This window comes from Lynx canadensis, chromosome A1 (assembly GCF_007474595.2).
Source record: "Lynx canadensis isolate LIC74 chromosome A1, mLynCan4.pri.v2, whole genome shotgun sequence".
In the NCBI taxonomy this organism is placed as follows: domain Eukaryota; kingdom Metazoa; phylum Chordata; class Mammalia; order Carnivora; family Felidae; genus Lynx; species Lynx canadensis.
The window spans coordinates 179713000-179736508 of NC_044303.2; the positions used below are offsets into that span (position 1 = coordinate 179713000).

Consider the following 23509-nt stretch of genomic DNA (forward strand, 5'->3'; position numbering starts at 1 on the left):
GCTGGAGGTATACCAGAGTCTCCTCCCTGGAGATTCTCAAAGGTGTGTTCACTTCGTCAAGCTGAGGCACCCAAGGGTTCTCAAGAGCAACCAGTTAAAGTAGTAATAATAATAGCCACAGACTCTTGGAGCACCACGTGCCAGGCTCTGTGCTTCTCACTGATGTCTGAAAGAAATGACCCTGTGAGGTTGGCGCTCACATTTTGCAAATGGGCAACTCAGGGCTAGGAAAGATGAACAATTTGCCTGAGGTTAAGAAAGAGTAAATGGTGGGGCCAGGATGTGAACTCAGGCAGATCTCAGAGCCCACATTCTTAACCTGGTACCGCCCTCACCACTCATTTCTTAACTCTGGTTGTGTTTTATTTTGTTTTTGTTTGTTTTATTTTGTTGTTTTTATTTTTTACTTAAGTTTTTTTTTTTATTTTATTTTAATTCCAGTTAGTTAGCACACAGTGTTACAATAGTTTCAGGTACACAATCTAGTGGTTCAATGCTTCCATATATCACCCTGTGCTCATCACAAGTGCCCTCCTCAATCCCCATCACCTATTTCACCCATCCCCCTATCCATCTCCTATTTTAAAAGTATGAATTTTAATCTATCCAATGCCACCTGTATGAATCTCATTACCTCTGGTTGTTTTCCAGAATCACAAACCTATTTACAAAACCCTACTGTGTAACCATAACCGCACTATGGGAAAATTTTGGTGGTAATATTTCCACCTGACTGGTACATCCTATAAAAAGTTATTTCCACATTTTCAGGCTCAGTTTCTCTTCCAGGTGGGAATTTCTCCACAAGTGATGGCGGGAATAAAAAGGATGTTCTGTGCTCTGCTAACTCCAACCTCCCATATACACAGAAGTCAGGCAATACTGAACACACCTACCTTATGACAGTTTGCTTGTTGGGGTCATAGAGAGACATGAAAAGCTCAGCATCTTCCCCAATTCTGCACACAAAGTTTCTCACAAAGACATAGAGGCTGTGGGTGGGGGATGAGGAGATCCGGGAATACATTCCATAATCTGGCTGGTCTTTTGACTAAGAGGTGGGCAGGAAAAAAGGAGGAAGGTAGAGAAAATTAGCCCAGCACCACTGAGGACGCAAGCCTGAAGATTTCTGCATTATAACCAGGTCTACAACCAAAGGCTTCTGTAATCTGAGCCAAGTCACTTTGACTCTCTTGGCCTTGATTTTCTCATTTTGGGAAATAGTACTATTTGCCCAGCCTTCATCATAAAATTAGTGTCATAAAAATCACAAATTACTTTTTCAAAAAATGCTTAAATGGTCTCCATTGAAACTAAAAACTTCTGCTGTTTGAAAGATGCATTTAAGAAAATGAAAAGGGGAGGCACAGACTGGGAAAATATATTTGCAAAAACATATATCTGGTAGAGAATTTGCATTCAGAATATACAAATATACAATCATATTTAGAATACACAAATAATTCTTACAACCCAACGATGAGAAAATCAACCCAATTAAAATGGGCAAAACATCTGAACAGACATTTCACACACACACAAAAAAATTACAAATGGCCATGGCCAGTAGGCACATAAAGAGATGCTCAACTTCACTAGTTATTCAGGAAAATTCAAATTAAAACCACGATGAGATACCATCACACAAGCACTAGAATGGCAGCACCAAGTGTTGAAAGGATGCAGAGCTACTGGAACTCTCTCATATACTACTAATGGGGATGCAAAATTGTACGCCCCTTCTGGAAACGAGTATGGCAGAATCTTTATAAGTGGAACATACACGTATCATAGGATCCAGCAATCCTACTGTCAGGTATTACTCGAAAAGAATGAAAATGTACGTTCAAACATGTGTTTGCAAATGTTCATAGCAGTACTAGTTAAAATAACCCCCAAGTGGAAACAACCCACCTGTCCAAAATGGACAACTGGTCAATGGTATGGCAACTCAGCAATAAAAAGGGAAAAATAATATATACCATGACACAAACCTCAAAGTCACCATTCAGAGTAAAGTAAGTCAAACACAAAAACCAAGGGGCACCTGTGGCTCAGTCGGTTAAGCATCCGACTTCGGCTCAGGTCATGATCTTACAGTGTGTGAGTTTGAGCCCCGCGTCGGCTCTATGCTGACAGCTCAGAGCCTGGAGCCTGTTTCAGATTCTGTGTCTCCCTCTCTCTCTGCCCCTCCCCTATTCATGCTCTGTCTCTCTCTGTCTCAAAAATAAATAGACGTTAAAAAAAATTTTTTTTTTAATTCAAACACAAAAACCATACGATTTCATTTATATGAAACTACAGAAAAGGCAAAAGTGTAGTCACAAAAAAACAAATTAGGGACTGCCTGCAGCTGGAGACTGGGGAAAGGAGTCAACTGTAAGGGGACTCAAAGAAACTTTCAATGTGATGCAACTGTTGAGATCTTGATCGTGGTGGAGTTCACCCAGCACTGTATTTTAGCCAGATTCAGTAGACTATAGTTTATAATGAATTGATTTCATTCTGTGAAAATTACCTCAATAGAGCTAAAAATAAACCTTCTTTCAAATAATACACAGTGGATAAAATGATTTTTTAATCATAAATCAGAGTATGTTAACCTTGAAAAATAAAATTACGTTTCCTTGAAATCTTTTGTCAGTTTTCTACCACACTTGGAATAACAAATCTTAACTCTTCTCCATGATGCCTTGGGCCTTGTGAGATCTGGCTACTGCTCCCTATGTCTCCAAATCATTGCCTACCCTCTCCCATGGCTCAGCATGCACCATCAACACTGGCCTTTCTACTCCTTGAAACTTCAGAACACAGTCCTACCTCAGGACCTTTTCACTTACTGTTCCCTATACATAGAACACTTTGTCCCTAGATCTTCCCAGGCCTGGTGACTTCACATCATTCAAGTGTCAACTCAGATGTCTTCTCTGAGAGATGCCTTTCTTGATGGTACATTTTAAAAATAGCTCTTGATGCACTATGATTCACAGAACCCTAGCTTATTGTCTTTTAGAGACTTATCACCATCTGGAATTAATTTGTTTGTTTGTTTACTTTGTATTGCCTTTTTTCTTTTCTCCTCTCTGGAATATAAAAGCTCCATGAGAACAGGAAACTTGCCTGGCATTAAACTACCTGTGGGATGGATGCAGAATGAATTACAGTCCCAAGTACCAAAACAATAAAATGCAGATGGCTATTGATCATCTCAGGTCATAGGACAGATGCCTCCTTGAATAATATACACTCTAGTTAATTAGCCTATTATTTTAAGTTTATGATATGTTAAATAATGCCTCACTTGGCTAAAGGCTATTTTACAAAGCTCACCAATTCTTCCTTGATGCGCTCTGTGATTTTATCAGTCGCCTCCTCATGTGCATGGAACAAGCTGATGACGCTGGTATTATCAGGGTCCAAGATATTTCCATCATCATCTCTGACAATCAGATCAAGCTCAAGAATTCTGCAAAGCAAAATCCATAAGTGAGGATAAATCCGTAAGACTTTACGATGCTGTTGGGAGGTTTATACCAGAAAATTTGCCTGGTCTCTGAAGATTGCAGACTTTCACAGAACAGCTCTACACCAACAACCTTGCACACGGCTTGTGAGCCATACTGGGACAGTTCATCCTCTTTGGGTAGTACTGTGGCAGTGTGTATTAAATTTTCCTAAAGTGTATCTTTCCTGCGATATTAAATCTAGAGAAACATCCACATTTGAACAAGAATGTGTGTTACAGCATTGCTTACATCAGCAAAGTGATGAACAAACCAAAAGGTCTGTCAATGGGAGAATGGCGAGGGAGGAGGGGCCAACATGGCGAAGAAGTAGGGGGATCCGAAATTCCCTCGTCTCAAACAAAGCAGGGTTGAAACCAAAGGACTTTGGGTTCGGGAGGCAAAGGGCTTGGGAGGCAAAAAGACAATTGCTTCCAGGGACCCACTGGCACAATCCGATGGGCCATAGGTGCGTGATTGAGAACCCGAGAGAAAACGAATGGAGGGGAAGGATCCCCTTCGGCGGAGAGACAGAGGGAAGAAAGAGGCTGGGGGAAGCATAGGACTGTATCTGGACAAGAGAAAAACCAGACAGGGATGGAGAAAGATCCAATCTCTAACTGAGGGGCTTTCTCTGGTCTGGGGCTGGCTGCCCGGATCACGCACCTTGGGGGGAGGGGAGCCAGCCCCAGGCTCCGTGGCTAGGTCAGGGGCGCAATCTGCAGTGGAAGACAGCGATCCCCTCCCCGGAGTGCTGTGGGACAGGACAAAACCTGCCTGTGCCCACCAGCCAGGGACCACTTATCGGGTGGTGCAGAGGTGCTTCCCCAGTACCAGGGCGCGTGGAGCGAGAGTTTGAATCCCAGACAAGCGCCAGGCACAGGAGTCAGCAAAGCAACACAAACCACCTCATTTGCGCCTGCGGCACAGTGAGAACAGGTCGAACAGAGTGGTTTGGGACACCCGGTCTGTGGTGGAGAGGCTGGGGTGTCGCCATTTTTCTCCCCATCACCAACAAGGCGGGCTTCAGGGAAAGGACAGCAGGCCCACAGTGGAGGCGGGACCCGCCTACACCTAGCCACGCCCCTCTGTGCCGTAGGTACGCGAGAGGTTGACGCTGAGGAACCAGACGGCCCCGCCTCCAGACCAGCACTGTTGGATTGCCTGGCTTGATTCTTGGACAGTTCTTATAATACAGATATATTCTTCCTTTTCTCCTTCTTATTTCTTCCCTCTAGTTTGGTTACTCTGGTTGTTGGTTTGTTTAAGCAGACATATTTAATCCATTATCTTGATACATGTTCTATACCTCCTTCTTTATTTTCCTTACTCTCTCCCTGGATTAAGCCGTATAGTTTCTCTGTCTGGTCAATTTTCTTTTCTTTTTCCCCTGCCTCCTTAACTTATTTTCCTTTCTCTCTCTCTGGATTAAGCCATTAGGTTCTCTGGTCAATTTTCTTTTCTTTTTCCCCCGCCTCCTTCTTTATTTTACTTTCTCTCTCTCTGGATTAAACCATATAGTTTCTCTGTCTGGACAACTTTCTTTTCTTTTTCCCTGCCTCCTTCTTTATTTTCCTTTCTCTTTCTCAGGATTAAGCTGTATAGTTTCTTTTTCTGGTCAATGTTTATTTTTTTCTTTTTCCCTGCCCCTGTCATTTCTCTCTTTGTATGGGATAAGGTCTCTTCCATCAGCACTGCCTCCACCCTGTTATTTACTTGTAGCTGGTGCTTCTGGTTTTGTTTGTTTGTTTGTGTGTTTGCATGTTTGTTTTCTGTTTGTTTTTCTTCATTTTCCTTTCCAGGGCTACTTCAACAAACAAATCAAAACACACCTGGTGGAGGGTCTAAAACATCACTACTAGTAGGGACATAAAGTACAAAACTCACAACAACAGAGAGCAAGTAACACTTTCCAAAAAACACCTCCTGAAGGGCCAGGCCCTGGACGGTATATGACCCCTCTTTAATATAGTAGTGCTGGCAGGTAGAGGGCACATAACAAGTTTTTCAAACACATAATGGACAGAAAACTAGCCACAATGACAAAAGGGAAGAATTCTCCTTAAAAAAAAAAAAATCCATGAAGAAATGACAGCTAAAGAATTGCTCAAAACAGATATAAACAATTTAACTGAACAAGAATTTAGAATAATAGTCATAAGATTAATTGCTGGACTTGAAAAAAGCATAGAAGACATCAGAGAATATATTGCTGCAGAGATCAAGGAACTAAAAAATAGTCATGATGACTTTAAAAATGCTGTAAATGTCGGGGCGCCTGGGTGGCTCAGTCGGTTGAGTGTCCAACTTCAGCTGAGGTCATGATCTCATGGTTCGTGAGTTTGAGTCCCACGTCGGGGTCTGTGCTGACAGCTCAGAGCCTGGAGCCTGCTTCAGATATTGTGTCTCCTTGTCTCTCTGCCTCATCCCTGCTTGCACTCTGTCTCTCTCTATCTCTCAAAAGTAAATAAATGTTTTAAAAAATAAAATAAAAATGTTGTAATGAGGTGCAAAATAAACTAGAGGCAGTGACAGGGAGGATTGAGAGGCGGAAGGGAGAATGGGTGAAATAGAAGATAAAATTATGGAAAAAGGTAAAGCTGATAAAAAGATAAAAAACATTCTGGATTAAGAGGGGAGAATTAGAGAACTAAGTGATCAATGAAATGGAACAATATCCATATCATAGCAGTTCCAAAAGAAGAAAATAGAGAGAAAGGGGCTGAAGGTGTACTTGAACAAAGCTTAGCTGAGAAACTCCCCAATTTGGGGAAGGAAACAGACATTGAAATCCAGGAGGCATAGAGAAGTCCCTTAAACATAACTTCAATCAATCTTCTGCATGACATGTCATAGTGAAACAAAATACAAATATAGAGAATTCTGAAAGCAGCTAGAGATAAATGGGCCTTAACCTACAAGGGTAGACACATAAGGGTAGTAGCAGACGTATCTGCTGAAACTTGGCAGGCCAGAAAGGAGTGGCAGGAAATTTTCAATGTGCTGAATAGGAAAAATATGCAGCCAAGAATCCTTTATCCAGCAAGTCTGTCATTCAGAATACAAGGAAAGATAAAGGTTTCCCCAAACAAAAACTGAAGGATTTAATCACCACTAAGCTAGTCCTACAAGAGATCCTCAGAGGGGGGGCTCTGTAAGTGTAATGTTGCAAAGACCACAAAGGACCAGAGACAACACTACAAGCATGAAACCTACAGATAACACAATGACTCTAAACCCATATCTTTCAAAAATAATATTGAATGTACATGGCTAAATGCTTCAATCAAAAGACATAGGGTATCAGAATGGGTAAAACAAAACAAAACAAAACAGGACCCATCTATTTGCTGTCTACAAGAGATGTATTTTAGACCTGAGGACAGGTCTTTAGATTGAAAGTGAGGGGATGGAGAACCATCTCTGCTACTGGAAGTCAAAAGAAAGCTGAAATAGCCATACTTATATTAGACAAACTAGGTTTTAAACTAAAGGCTGTAACAAGAGATTAAGAAGGGCATTATATAATAATTATGGGGTCTACCCATCCAGAAGAGCTAACAATTATAAATGTTTATGCAGCAAATTCAGGAGCACCCAAATATATAAAACAATTAATTACAAACATAAGCAATCTTATTGGTAATAATGTGATAATTGCGGGGGATCTTAATACTCCATTTACAACAATGGACAGATAATCTAGACAGAAAATCAATACAGAAACAATGGCCCTGAATGATACATTGGACCAGATGGACTTGACAGATATAATCAGAACGTTTCATCTTAAAGAAGCAGAATACACATTCTTCTCAAGTGCACATGGAACATTCTTCAAGATAGATCACATACTGGATCACAAAACAGTCCTTAATAAATATAAAAGAATTGAGATCATACCATGCACGCTTTCAGATCACAATGCTATGAAACTTGAAATCAACCACAGGAAAAAGTTTGGAAAACCTCCAAATGCATGGAGGTTAAAGAATATCCTACTAAAGAACGAATGGGTCAACCAGGCAATTAAAGAAGAAATTAAAATATATATATGGAAACAAATGAAAATGAAAACACGGCAATCCAAATGCTTTAGGATGTAGCAAAGGCAGTCCTAAGAAGAAAATACATTGCAATCCAGGCCTATCTCAAGAAACAAGAAAAATCCCAAATACAAAATCTAACAGCACACCTAAAGGAAATAGAAGCAGAACAACAAAGAAACCCCAAACCCAACAGAAGAAGACAAACAATAAAGATTGGAACATAAATAAACAATATAGGATCCAAACAACAACAACAAAAACAGTAGAACAATCAATGAAACAAAGAGTTGGTTTTTTGAGGGGCGCCTGGGTGGCTCAGTCGGTTAAGTGTCCGACTTCGGCTCAGGTCATGATCTCGCGGTCCGTGGGTTCGAGCTCCGCATCGGGCTCTGTGCTGACGGCTCAGAGCCTGGAGCCTGTTTCAGATTCTGTGTCTCCCTCTTTCTCTGACCCTCCCCTGTTCATGCTCTGTCTCTCTCTATCTCAAAAATAAAAAAATAAAAAAATTGGGGCGCCTGGGTGGCGCAGTCGGTTAAGCATCCGACTTCAGCCAGGTCACGATCTCGCGGTCCGTGAGTTCGAGCCCCGCGTCAGGCTCTGGGCTGATGGCTCAGAGCCTGGAGCCTGTTTCCGATTCTGTGTCCCCCTCTCTCTCTGCCCCTCGCCCGTTCATGCTCTGTCTCTCTCTGTCCCAAAAATAAATAAACGTTGAAAAAAAAAATTAAAAAAAATAAAAATAAAAAAAATTTTTTAAAAAGAGTTGGTTTTTTGAGAAAATAAACAAAATTGATAAACTAGCCAGACTTTTCAAAAAGAAAAGAGAGAGGACCCAAACAGATAAAATCATGAATGCAAATGGATTTATCACAACCAATCCCTCAGAAATACAAGCAATTATCAGAGAAAACTATGAAAAATTATATGCCAACAAACTGGACAACCTGGGAGAAATGGACAAATTCCTAGACACCCACACACCAAAAAAACTCAAACAGGAAGAAACTGAAAATTTGAACAGACCCATTACTCGTGAAGAAATTGAATCAGTTATCAAAAATCTCCCAACAAATAAGAGTCCTGGACCAGATGGCTTCCCCGGGGAATTCTACCAATATGTAAAGCTGTTCCAAAAAATAGTAATGGAAGGGAAACATCTGGACTCATTCTATGAAGCCAGCATTACCTTAATTCCCAAACCAGACAGAGACTCCACAAAAAAAGGAGAACTACAGGCCAATATCCCTGATGAACATGGACACAAAATTTCTCAAGAATATACTAGCAAATCAAATTCAACAGCATATAAAAATAATTATTCACCATGATCAAGTGGGATTCATTCCTGGGCTGCAGAACTGGTTCAATATTCACAAATCAATCAGTGTGATACATCACATTAATAAAAGAAAGGGTAAGAACCATATGATCCCGTCATATGCAGGATGCAGATGCAGAAAAAGCATTTGACAAAATACAGCATCCTTTCTTTATAAAAACCCTCAAGAAAGTTGGGATAGAAGGAATAAACTTAAGCATCATAAAAGCCATGTATGAAAAGCCCACAGCTAATATCATCCTCAATGGAGAAAACTGAGAGCTTTCCCCCTGAGATCAAGAACACGACAGGGATGTGTACTCTCACCACTGTTGTTCAACATTCTGTTAGAAAGTCCTAGCATCAGCAGTCAGACAACAAACTGAAATAAAAGGCATCAAAATTGGCAAAGAAGAATTCACTTTCACTTTTCGCAGACGACATGATACTCTACATGGAAAACCCGAAAGAATCCACCAAAAGACTCCTCGAGCTGACACATGAATTCAGTAAAGTCACAGGGTACAAAAATCTATGTACAGAAATTGGTTGTGTTTTTATACACCAATAATGAAGCAACAGAAAGAGAAATAAAGAAACTGATCCCATTCACGATTGCACCAAGAATCATAAGATACCTAGGAATAAACCAAACGAAAGATGTAAAAGATCTGTGTGATGAAAACTATAGACACCTTATGAAGGAAATTGAAGAAGACACAAAGAAATGAAAAAAAATGAAAAAAAAAATTCCATTCTCATGGATTGGAAGAATAAATATTGTTAAAATGTCAATACTACCCAAAGCAATCTACATATTCAATGCAATCCCAATCAAAATTGTACTGGCATTCTTCTTGAAGCTAGAAGAAACAATTCTACAATTTGTATGGAACCACAAAAGACCCCAAATAGCCAAAGTAATATTGAAGAAGAAAACCAAAGCAGGAGGCATCACAATCCCAGACTTTAGCCTCTACTACAAAGCTGTAATCATCAAGACAGTATGGTATTTGCACAAAAACAGACACATAGACCAATGGAATAGAATAGAGAACCCATAATTGGGCCCACAAATGTATGGCCAATTAATCTTTGACAAAGCAGGAAAGAGCACCCAATGGAAAGAAAAGACAGTCTCTTTAGCAAATGGTGCTGGGAGAACTAGACAGCAACATGCAGAAGAATGAAACTGGACCACTTTCTTACAGCATACACATAAATTAAACTCAAAATGGATGAAAGACCTAAATGTGGCACAGGAAACTATCAAAACCCTAGAAGATAGAGCAGGAAAAAACCTCTTTGACTTCAGCCACAGCAATTTCTTGCTCAACACATCTCCAAAGGCAAGAGAATTAGAAGCAAAAAGAATTACTGGGACCTCATCAAGATAAAAAGCATCTGCACCACAAAGGAAACAATCAATAAAACTAAAAGGCAACCCACAGAATGGGAAAAGATATTTGCAAATGACATATCGGATAAAAAGCTAGTATCCAAAATCTATAAAGAACTTATTAAACTCCACACCCGAAAAACAAATAATCCAGTGAAGAAATGAGCAAAAGACAAGAATAGACATTTTTCCAAAGAAGACATCCACATGGCCAACAGGCACATGAAAAGATGCTCAATGTCACTCATCATCACGGAAATACAAATCAAAGCCACACTGAGATACCACCTCACACCAGTCAGAGTGGCTAAAATGAACAAATCAGGAAACCACAGATGCTGGTGAGGATGTGGAGAAACGGGAACCCTCTTGCACTGTTGGTGGGAATGCAAACTGGTGCAGTCACTCTGGAAAACGTGTGGAGGTTCCTCAAAAAATTAAAAATAGATCTATCTATGACCCAGCAATAGCACTACTAGGAATTTACCCAAGGGATACAGTTTTGCTGATGCATAGGGGCATCTATACCCCAATGTTTATATCAGCACTTTCAACAACAGCCAAATAATGGAAAGAGCCTAAATGTCCACCAACTGATGAATGGATAAAGAAGATGTGGTTTATATATTCAATGGAATACTACTTGGCAATGAGAATGAGTGAAATCATGCCATTTGTAGCAATATGGATAGAACTGGAAGGTACTATGCTGAGTGAAATAAGTCAGTCAGAGAAGGACAGATACCATATGTTTTCACTCATATGTGGAACTTGAGAAACATCACAGAAGACCATGGGGGTGGAGAGGTGGGAGGGAAGAAATCGTTACAAACAGAGAGGGAGGGAGGCAAACCACAAGAGACTCCTGAATACTGAGAACAAACTGGGTGGATGGGGGTGGGGGAGAGGGGAAAATGGGTGGTGAGCACTGAGGAGGGCACTTGTTGGGATGAGCACTGGGTGTTGTATGTAAGCCAATTTGACAATAAATTATATTTTTTAAAAAATAGGGAAAATGGCTAAATAAACTGTGACCTATAATGCAATTCCATGTGCATGGCTTAAAAAATAGGGTATAGTTTTAATATGTTTAATGATACAGCTCAGTGAGAAAAAATAAAGTATGGGGGCACCTGGGTGTCTCAGTTGGTTAAGTACCCAAGTCTTGATTTCATCTCAGGTCACGATCTCATGGTCGTGGGTTCAAACTGACAGCATGGAGCCTGCTTCGGATTCTGTCTCCCACTCTCTCTATCCCTCCTCCGCGCCCTCTCTCTCTGTCCCCTGATCATGCTCTTTCTTGCTCTTTCTCAAAATAAATAAACATTAAAAAGCTAAAGTATGGTTGGGGCGCCTGAGTGGCACAGTCGGTTAAGCGTCTGACTTCAGCCAGGTCACGATCTCGCGCTCCGTGAGTTCGAGCCCCGCATCGGGCTCTGGGCTGATGGCTCGGAGCCTGGAGCCTGTTTCCGATTCTGTGTCTCCCTCTCTCTCTGCCCCTCCCCCGTTCATGCTCTGTCTCTCTCTGTCCCAAAAATAAATAAACGTTGAAAAAAAATTTAAAAAAAAGCTAAAGTATGGAAAAATGCATATGATATGTTTACGTAAACAAGTAAGTCAAGCCAGATATATTACCTGGATACATGCACATGAGTAAAAAGCAAAGAGAGAAAGGACTGGACAAAAAGCAGCAAACTACCAATACTACTAACAAGGACACCTGTGAGAAGTAGGACCTTGGGTGGAGGGGTCTAAGGAAACATGTGCCTTATCTTTGTTTTATAATATAATATATTATAATGTAATGTAATGTAACATAATGCAAACATAGCAGAAAAGGTATTTCTATGTTATCTATTCAACAACATTTTGAACATAGCTGTTGGGGGGAAATCTCAGATATACTGCTCATTACCCAGAGCTTGCTCATTAACTCTTTGACTTCTAGGCCACAAGGTTTCCCCTGCTTGGTATTGATTTGTTGCAACAGCATCTGCCATTCTGATTGGCATCAGTGATACTAGTAACAGCAAATGCACAGCACTTGCGGTAAGCTCACGTATGTTGAATATTTTACGTATGCTAATGCACTTAACGCTTACAAAAACCTTATGAGGCATATATACTGTTAACATACCCATTTTACAGATGAAGAAAAGACCAAAGATATAGGGGCTAATTAATTTGCCCAAAGTCACATAGCTAGTGAAAAAGTAATATGGCATCCTGGTCTGACTCTTAACCTCTATGGTATACTTTCTAAATAGGAGGTGCTTAGGCGTGGTACTGGATTAGGGGACAAGGGTAGGTTTGCAGAGGCCTTGATGTGAGGCTGCTTTTGCACTTGATGTTGAGATGGAGGGCCTCAGCTGTCTATACAAAGAGAGCTGGTGGAGACTCTGAGAAGGCCAATAGGAGTCCTGCTTAGGCACCACTACTGAGTTCCATATTCTGCAAGGGCAGCAAAGACAAGTGAAGGAGACGACGTTTTCATCTCTTATTTGAGAACTGGACTGAGAAGCACATCTCTCATCTCATCCAAATGCAAACAGAAGGGAGCCAAGGTTCACCCATTTGTCCACATTCATTAGGAGATTAACTTCCAACTAGATATGACTCATAACGTTGCACAGCCATGCTGCGAACAGGCAATGCTACGGGGGTATAAATGCTTTCAACTAATGCTGAGCAGAGACTCGCGTGACCTCAGAAAAGATGGAGCATAGCCAATACATAATTTAACGCCAAGATCTCTCTAGTTCTTTCTCTTCAAAATTTATCAAAGTGGATTCGGTTCTAAAATGTATGAATAAAACATTCTCTGGGTCCAGCTATCTTGGGATTTGGAGGAGTCATTTGAGGATTCCTCACTTCTTGGAGACCAGGAAGCTTGCCCATTACCAGTCTCGTGTGGAATTTTAGCAGCTTTAGTAGTCACAGGCCAGGCTGTCAGGATTCCCACAACCCAGGGTCAGGAGAGGCTGTCTCCCAACTGAACAGCAGACCATTTGCTTTGGAGAAATGAGCATTTTAGCAGTTTATTCTCAGAGGTAGCCCCACACTGCTCTCTTCTGTTCGAGAAAGTGATAAAATGAACTGAAAACAAAGGCAGGGGAAGAAGCTCCCACTGCATGCATTTTCCAAAAACAAAAAAATTTTAATGGTAATGAAAACAGAAGTGGCTCCAGATCATCTGGACAAATCCAAACTTCTTTACTTGGCACTTAGGCCCTCAAGTTTCCAGCCCCTGTCTGCCTTCCCCTCCATGCTCTCGTTCTCTGAGCTCCTCCCATTCTCTCTCTCTCTCTCTCTTTCTCCTTCTCAATTTTTGTCCTAATAATCCCCACTAGTTTTGTTACATTAGGGCAGATGCTAGCCACCTGCCTGTCTCCTCCCCGCCCCCAACCCCCACCTTCTGGTCCATGCTTCCTGCTCTCATGAAATGCATGAATTCCTACTCAAGAGTCTGTTCACTTCTCTCTCTCCCATATTAATCCACAGTCCTTGGAGGCAACAGAATGCAGTAGTCAAGCACTTGAATTCTAAAGCCAACCTACTTGGTTCAAATTTCAGTCATCTGGGGAAAAATGACCTAATCACTCTTTGAGCCTCAGTTTCCTCATCTGAGAAACAGAGACGATAATAGCACCTACCTACCTCATAGAGTTGTCATGGAACCTAACCGAGTTAATGCATGAAAAGTGCTTAAAACAGCGCCTGGCAGGTACTTAGCAAGTTATTGTTGGTTCTCACTGCTTGCTTTTTGTTGGCCATATAGTGGCTGTTTTTTGTAAATGTTTTTTGTAAATGCTAGGCCTCGAGGCCTAGCATGTGCTCAAAAAGTTTGATGTCTGAATGAAGGAACAAAGAAGAGAAACAGGCTGATTCTGGTCAGTCCTCCATCACTTAATTCCTGGCTCAACAGCCTGAGGATGATGTACCTCACCACAGCTCCTGACACTCTGCCCAGAGGTCTGCCCTTTTGGCTTTCAGGAAGCCACCCACCCCATATCAGAGCTCTGACCTCCCAAGACACCAGGCCAGTGTTAATTGAAGGTGTCCAAATCTCCCTCCCTGCCAGCTGAAGTCATCAGGAAAGGGAGGCAAGAATCATGGGCCACCCCCCAGCTCAGGGCCTCAGTCTCCAAGGATGCCTCTCACTTCCCCAAAGGGAACTGAAACTGAAAGCTCAGGGTTGGTTGAGGCAATGCTGCAGAGACACAACTGAAGGGGGCAGGTGCCCTCCTCCTCTTTCTCCTCTCACCAACATTCATGTATTCATCCAGGCATCATTCACTGAGTGCCTCCTGTGTGCAGACCCTGTTCCCACCACAAGAGATGAATTAAATGGTCACTGTATTAGACAGTGCCCATCACAGCAGGGGAGACAAGCCAGTAAAGAGGTGATTACTCTTGGGGTGCTAAGGGCCTACAAGAGCACCTAACCCAGCCAGGGGTGGGTAGGGGACAATCAGAGAAGGCTTCCTATGGGTGGTGACCATTTCTTCCATCCTTGGCCCCTTTTCTTAGGAACCCTATGAAGAAACATCTGAAGGTCACAGATGCCATTATTGCAAAGCAGCAAAACTCCCTCACTTCTCACACTCTCAGCTGTGACTGTACTCAGCTAAAGATGTCACCGCACCAACGGTGGCAGCAGCTGTGTGGCAAACTCTTCCTGTCGCTCTGGGATGATGTGCATTATAAGCAGATTTGGACACGCTTGCCAGCTGCCAGCAGGGGAACCGGCAGAGGGACCATGCTTCTGGGATGGGAAGCAGGTGTAAGCTGGACCCACTGACTTTCCTAGTGCATATGGATCTTCTTCCTCAGTGCATATGACAAAAGCAAGAAAGCCTGGCTGCTAAGAAATTTTCTTCTTACTCCCATTGAATAGACTCTTTCTACTTCCCCCTCGGACGTAAGTCCCAGCCTTCTGACCCATTTCACAATCCTCTAAACATGCCATGCTCTCTCACATACTACTGCCTTCCTTTTTTTTAGCCTACTTAACACTTCTTTATTTTTCAAAATTCCCCTCAGGGTTACCTCCTTCAGGAAGCCTCCTTTGACTTCCTTCTCCATGGCGAATTAAGAGTACTCTTGCTTGGTAAGCCATCAAACTTAACACAATATATAACAATAGTTTACTTGTAGCTTCCTCCTAACCAGACTGGTCTCTTAGCAGACAGGAACTTTGACATCTACAGCCTCAACAGCTGGCAAGATATCAGGCCAATCATAAGCGTTCAATACATGTTTGTTGTTGGGATGAATAAACAAACGAGTAGGATTTGGAGGGCATCCCAATGCCGGGAGAGGGGGTGAAGATTTACAGTTCTCCAATGCTAACCAGGTACCATAGTGGAGAGGCCCATGGACTCTGGAGCCAGACTGTTTGGTTCTAAATTCTGGTTCTGCCATTACTAGCTATGTGATTCTGGAAAAATTACTTGACCTCTTTAAAAGCCTTCGTTTCTTCATCTGAAAAAAAAAAAAAAAGTGCGGATAATAAAACTGCATGCCCCATAGGGCTGTTATAAGAATTAAATAAGACAATAAATGTAAAACACTTAGCATCAAGCCCGGTGCATAACAACTCAGATTAAATGTTACTTTATAATATTATTATCACTACTATTATTATCAGTGGGTTGTCCTGCCTCAAAAAATTGTTTCATGTTCTCCTTAACTTCAGAACATCTAAATTCCAACCCTGCTTCTTCCCTTTTGAGGAAACACTTTTGTGACTATGCATAGGAGTTAGCTGATGGCATGTGGGGTGGATAATTTAGGATGGGGGAAGGGACATTTAAATCTCACACTGGGATTTAAGGGAGAGTTTTGTTAAGTGCAGGAATAAAATGACAACTAAGCCAAAAGTGAACCAGCATGACTGTGTTCCCCAGCCCCTCGGAAGTAGGTTAAATGAGTGTCCTAAATCTCTCAGCCCAGTAATAACCCCTGTAAAAGCAAGCCCTCCCTCCACTTGCATGTCCCCAGATCCCACCGGGGTGATAAGAAAGGCACACAAGCATGGCGTTGGTAACAGCCTTCTCTCAAATAGAAAGTGGCAAACTTGTATCTAAAAATGAAACCAAGCTTCTCTGTAGGGAGACAGGAAAGAAGGGGGGTGGGTAAGAGAAAAGAGCATCTTTGCAGAGGAAAGAGAGGTTACTTGTTGCCATAGTCTATTTTGGATGTGACTTTCTGCTTCAGTTCCTTCAACTCGTCCTTAGGCAGAGTTCCTGAGAGGAGCTGGGACCGCCACTCCATCAGGTCGTACATCATGGCTTGCACCTGCAGGAACCGATCCTTTTTGCTGGCCTACGAGAAAAAACAATGCACAGTCACATGCACCGAGGGTGTGTGTGGGTATCTATGTGGCAAACTGTGCCAAAGTCAGACATATTCAGGGGCCATGACTTGAGCATCTCTCCTGGCCCCTACCCAGCTACAAAGGGGGATTAGGTGGTAGTCTCAGTCATCCACAAAGTTCCTCCCCCTGGGCCCCAGGGATTTCCAGAAATGAAACTAATAATCCCAATCACTTCTTGGTTAAAGAACAGGTGATTTCTGACTCTTATCAGAAAAGATACTTGTTGAGCAGCAATGCCATGAATATCTGCTGTAATGCAGGTCCCAGTGCTCAGGACATTTAAGGCTGGAAACTAGGGCCATTTTTCTGGTGATAGAGGCCTATTTCTAGGGCAGCAGTCCCCCAAGTGTGACATGTGCACAACCTGTGGGACACAACAGCTTTTGGTGATAGAAAGACACAATGTTAAATAACATGGACGCATATGGTGATTTTCTTCCATTCTTCCTCCATCCTTCTGTACAAAGGAAGGAGAAAGGTGCAGTTTCATGGTAATGTTGTCTTTAACCCCTCTCTCACATTTGTCCATTTTTTTTTTTTTTTAACAAAGAGAGAGGTCTTCAGCTCAGAGCTTTTGACAGGTACTATAGCAAGCACTTAATAACATTGACTTGTTTTCATTGTATTTATTTGATAATGTTCTTCTAATTGTGCCAAGCACTTTTGGCTTTCCATTTGGGAAAGCATGTGTGATATAATAATATATATAAATATATATAATTATATATATACATATATATATATAATTTGTTCTTTGTCCCCAGTTCTCAGCACAGAGCTCCTAAAGCCCTTGGAACATCCTGAGTGATAACAGCATTTTTTTTTTTTTTATTCATAATGAGTTCCTTTTGACCATACCTGAGTTTATGCTAATGATGTGACTCCTGACGGTCCCCTAGACAGCTTCAGGATGGGGGCTGAATGTGAGAGGAACCCACTATGTGATTAGAGAGTTGGAACTTTCAGCCATACCCCCCTCACTCTTCCCTTCAGGGAGGGGGGGGGCTGGGGATGGAGCCTAATCACCAATGTCCAATGATTTAACAATCATGCCTATGTAATGAAACTCTGATTAAAACTCTCAATCAGTAAGGTTCCTGGCGCTTCCCAGATGAGCATGCTTCGTGCAGAGAAAGTGGCATGCCCAGAGAAGGCATGGAAGCTCTGTGCTTACCCACCCCATTCCTTTACCTGTATATATCTTCCTTTTGGCTTTTCTGCATTGCAGCCTTTATAGTAAAACAGTAACCATGAGTACAGCTCTTTCCAGAGCTCTGTGAGTTGTTCTAAGGAATTACGAGCCCCCACATAGAGGTGGAGAGGAATGATGGACCCCTGAATTTGTATTAAGTTTGGACAAAAGTGTGGGTAGCCTGGGAACCCGGGACTTGCAACTGGCATCCTAAGCGAGGGCAACCTTGTAGGACTCAGTCCTTAAACCTATGGAATCTGAAACTGACTCTGGGTAGGCAGTGTTAGAACTGAATTGAATTATAAGGCATCCAGTCAGTGTTGGAGAATGGGAAGTTGTTGTTGGAAGGCATGGAAGGCTGCACAATTTATTAAGTAAGTTATTTTAGTTTACTAAAAAGGGAGCCAATTTAGGTATTAAGTAAATACCGTACAGGTGGTACATAGACACGGCAAGAATCATGAAGGTGATACTGAAATACCGGAAGTTTAAGGTTCTCTTTACTAGGGCAAAGGGCACAATGGACTTGATATTTAAAGATTTTTTAAGGGAAAATGACAAGTTGCCACATTGCGTGTGTATGCTATGTTTAAAGACTTGATATTTAAAGATTTTTTAAGGGAAAATGACAAGTTGCCACATTGCGTGTGTATGCTATGTTTAAAAGGGGGTAGTGGAGGTGAATGATTAACCGCTTTAGCTTCAAGTTACTGTTCTCCCCCTAAACTTTCCTAACAACTTTTGGGAAACCTATACAACTGGATGTGCCGATTACCACATAATACGAAGTATCCACACGGGAGTTGATATTGATGACCATAAAAGTTAAGTCTACAAATAGCATGTGTACATACCAGCAGGTGAACACAGGGCTGTAACAAAGATGCGGTAAGCCCTGGTTGACGTTTTCACTCTCGGCTTACTGGTTTTCTTAGCTAATTGCTTTCATTAGGAAGTTTAGAAGCATCAAAGGAGGATTTAAAATTAGATTTGCTTCAATACAGGGAAAACACATGTAAAATGCACTCTTTGTTTTTCCAGGGTCAAAACTTATTCATAGATCTAAGTACAACAACCATTAGTTAATTAAAATATAAGACGGTATTTCTCAAGGTATTATCAGTAGACTACCAAATTAAAGTCCCCAGGGTTTATTAAAATGTAATAAAAAGTCCCACTAAAGGAAGCTTTATCTTTTAACGAAAACTTTTGCACTAGTTTTAAAGCCGAAGGATCACATCAGACCCCCGTTTATTATGGCTCAGTCACAAGCTTGCTGTGTGGCTTTGAGAAAGTTACCTAATCTCTCTGGGCCTCGATGTACTCCTACTGTTTGTTCTCTACTATGATGCCGAGGCCACCTTGGCCTGCCCTGCTCAAGGATGAATTCCAAATGTGAACCATACAAAGACTGCAGTAAGCATCCCAGGGATCAGGGTTTTGAGTCTCACCACGTAGAGCTGTTTCCAGATGCTGCCCCACTCCCAAAGTGTCGTTGTCACTTCTTGTGCCAGAGGAATTTCTGCAGGAATGATGTTCTCGATATTTCTATTTAAGGTGGGAGACAGAACTCTGTGAAATTGAGACCCAGGTGCTAACAAGATAAAATGCTGGCAAATTTGCATTAAGCTGCAGCTGCTAAGAGGGCCCTTGTTGGCAAGAGACTGAACCGCCTCCAATAGCCACACCAATTACATTATGCAAATGTAAGGAGCTTCTTTTTTAATGTCCTCCTTCACTAGGGTGGGCCCTTCAAGCTCATTATTCAGGCTTAATCTACTTTAATATAGTTCAAAGGCAGCTGCCAGTGAAAAGTTTGATTCTCCAACTTCCTAATACTCCCTCATCATCAGGTCTGAACAGCAATCAACTTGGATTAGATCTCCCATTTCATGAGGAAAAGGAGACACACAAATAAACATGGGCACGAAGAAGAGGGATCAGCTGATTCACATCTGCCAAGTTAGGTTTTCAAAGCAGACAGGACAGAGGCATCTGGGAGCTGTGGGAGGGTCAAGTCTGGTGAAGAATGACAAATACCTTCTTTTCTCCACTGTCACTTCCTTGATGTGGATAAAGGATTTAGGGAAAATGCCCTGTTGGGAATAAAATAAGATAAAATAAAATAAAATGACATATCCCCACAAACCTGAGGCCTTTGTGGTTTTTCCCAAAAGCTATTGACTGGTAAAAACCCTCCAACTTTAAAGGAATAACTCATTCTCTTAGGTCTAGTTCTTTCTAGCCAGTTCTCCACCAGTTGTTCTAGATCTCATAATGGCCCTAGAATCCCGAGGATGCTTCAGTCCTATTTTGGACAAGACAGGACAAAAAAAAAAAAAAAAGACTCGCTCTAAGAGAAACAAGGTGCTTTGTCTCTCCCCTCTCCTGCCCAATTCCAGGAAAGCAGTCACTCTTCACAGTCACAAATAGCTAGAAGGTCAGGTCCTAAAGCAACAGTGTCCTTGGTTGCATGTGGGCTATTTGATATAAGACCTATTTTTCCCTGGATTTATTTCATTGTTCTTTGGACAGCAGAGTGGAATCATGCCTCCCAATACAGCAATGCCAGAGAGGACGGAAGAAGTGTCTTATTTCCTTGCCCCATAAGCTTGTCTCAGTTAGCAAGAGAAGTTTATCAATTACTTGCAAATTCCTTCATAAATTAACCAGGGTGCCCGCTGGAGGCATCTGCGTCCACCCTAGACATGGTGAGCAATAAGACCAGTAAAATAGGTGCCCGCTATCATGGAGATGATGGCGTAACATGGGGTTGGAACAGGTGAACTCCCCAAAGGCAGAGACTGGACTTGTCTCTGTGAGGGGAGGAAATGATGAATGCACCCAAACAACTCTAGAGAAAGGCAGCAGAAGATGAATTTCAAACAAAACATGTACAATTCCATGGGGAGTCAAGGAAGGGGGAAATCATATGCAACTGGCCCATCAGAAAAAGTCAGAAGAAACAGAGAGCTGCCGAGGTTAGCCTTAAGTGGAAGGGAGCTGAGACACAGCAAGTGCCGAGGTGTAGAGGTGGAAAAGCGCAGGACACAAAGAAGGAGAGATGAGACAAATGTGCTGATGAGCTACAGAGGTTGGTAATTGCCCAAAGGGATTGCAGCATCATGTAAAGACATCCAGTATTGTTTCAAGTAAAAACGAATTGACCTTACCTGTAACATTTTGTGCTTTAGGAGGTATCCCCTATACCAATCTGCAAAGAGAAAATAAACAAACAGGTCTCTTATCTACTCTTACAAGCTTATTGCTGGTTTTTGTTGTTGTTCTGCTTGTTTTTAAGTAGCAAAGAAACTACTGTGAAGTGCTTTAGACCTCAGGCACAAATCCAAGTCTGGAAGGCCCTAGGCTTCAACAAGCTGTTGAAATCATTGCCAACATCTCCAAAAATCATCTAAAAATACAGAGATCTCACACAACAATGCGAATTTCCTCCTTTTGGAAAAATAGGAGGCCCAGTGACAGTGGCTAGTGCTTCCCCACGGCCTCAGTAGGCTGACGGCGAGGAGCAGCTGGTCTCATCACACAGAACAGGTGCCTCAACTCACCAGCCTCCACCCAGCCCCTCACTTATTCCCATTACCTGCCTGGGCCCCGTGTTCAGATGCATGCTTCAACCTCTTCCTTAGAGACGTACAAAGGCCGAGGGAGTTTGGCAAACATACTAAAATTATACACACAGTTTTAACAGCAGCAAATGGTGTCTAATATGTGATTTGCAAAAGTTAGTCATTACAAAACAGACAAGTTCAGAGATGGGTAAAAGGACGGGAATTTTAAAAGATTCTTCCCTTTGCAAGAACTTCAAAAATGATTCAATTAACAGAAATCCAAATTATACACACTCTCAAACAAAATGAGCCTCAGTGTAGCAAGTATTGATGACTATAATGAGCCCACTGGCCTTTGGAATAATTCAAGCACAGCCAAGTGGTGGCACTTGTCATCTTTGTAAATAAAAAGCGTCTGTCGGGAGCCTCATTAGCAAACCCTCATTACTGGGCTGACAGATTGTTGTCGAAATATGTTCTCAACAGACATACGTGCAAGCCCCCAAACAAACAAGTTGAAATGCAAAGTCACCATTCACAGTCATGAGGCAGCTTGAAGGTCAGGTCCTAAAGAAAACTCAAAGCAACAGGTGCCCACAGTGGCTCCTATTTTGAGAAACAGAAAGAAAGGGAAGGAGAGAAGGAGAAAAGGAAGGAGAGAAGAAAAAAGTTAGAGAAAAGGAATCTCCGGTTTGGAATAAAGTACTGTTTTAGGCACTCTTCATGTATGAAGTCTCTTAACCCTCGTGACCGCGATGAGGTAGGAACTATAATTATCCCATTTTACAAAAGAATGACCTACCTGAGGCAGAGAGAAGTTAAGTAATTTGCCCAGGGTTACACAGATAATAAGTGACAATGTCAGGATTTGAATGTACATGGCCATCACACTGCGCTTCCTGTCTGATGCAGGAAGGAGTGTGATGGTTGCCTAATATTTCCATCCTCTCAATATCTGAATCCCCAAAACTATATCCCTACTAAGCTACTTTCCAGCTGAGTACTTCCAGTGCTGTAAAACATCATGAGGCATCACATTCTATGTTTACACTCCTAATAATCTGTCCATAACTACTGGGAATAATTAACCATTAGCAATAGCGTCAATGCTGGTAAAGGTTTTGTTTTGTTTCTTTCAAGTTATAAATTAATCTTCACAATAATCCTATAGAGTAGATACTATTATTGCCTTAGTTTTGCAAATGAAAATAGAGAGGCACAGAATGATTAAGCAGCTTGCTCATGGTCACACAGCTAGTCGGTGATGTAACTAAGATTTAAACCCAAGCATCTGACTCCGCAGAGATGACACTCCACAGCCGTGCACTATAACAACTCCTTTGTTTGCAGTTCTACCCCATGCCACCAACTAAATAAGAACATCTTTGGAATATTACTAGCCACCATTTTTTGATTGCTTAATATAGGCAAAGCTGTATGTTAAGTGTTGTACATGCATTTTCTCATTTAGTCCTCATATCAATACTATGAGCCAAGTATCATCATTCCCATTTTATAGATGAAGAAATTGAAATTCAAGTCAGTTGATGTACTGAGCCAAATCACACAGCCAGGGTTCAAGGGCAAATCTGTGTGGCTTCAAAGCCAGCCCTCAATGCTTTTCTGCCACATTAGCCACTGTGTGATGAGTACATGTACAGAAAAAGTTCTCTTAGAGCACAAATACAGACAAGGGTCTCATAGTTGTAGTGACCTGAATCTACCTGATGGCCAAAGCCACCAAAATCTACCAGAGACTAGGAAAACAATCAAGGGACCAAAAGTCCCTACCCAGAGCTCATGCGTACATCTGCTTCTCCATGACAGGATCTCCATGATCAGGATCCCTTGAATCCCTGGTCCAGGAACGCTGCCTGCTCAGACCCTTGAGGCTCAGTTACCTACGGACACCTTGTAGCTTTTCTGATTCTTAGAACTTCAGCTCACTCCTGAGCAAGGAATCTATTGACTATTACCCAGCATACACGTTCTGTTTCCAAGATTCAAGTTCAATCAACACTGATGGTTCACCTACTATGTACATGACACTGGGCTAAGTACTTTCAGAAATAAATATCCTGTGATCCTTGATGAGAAGGGCTT

At 41.8% G+C, this 23509-nt stretch overlaps 1 protein-coding gene across 1 annotated transcript in view; it reads right to left on the minus strand.

The window, feature by feature from the left end:
* The window catches only part of DOCK2 (dedicator of cytokinesis 2), a 417962-nt gene that overhangs the window by 366387 nt on the left and 28066 nt on the right, over positions 1–23509 (minus strand). The window contains 6 exon segments of the mRNA XM_030327773.1: positions 897–1051; positions 3331–3466; positions 16445–16593; positions 19289–19385; positions 19878–19933; positions 21011–21051. Of these exon segments, the coding sequence (XP_030183633.1) occupies positions 897–1051; positions 3331–3466; positions 16445–16593; positions 19289–19385; positions 19878–19933; positions 21011–21051 (634 nt within the window).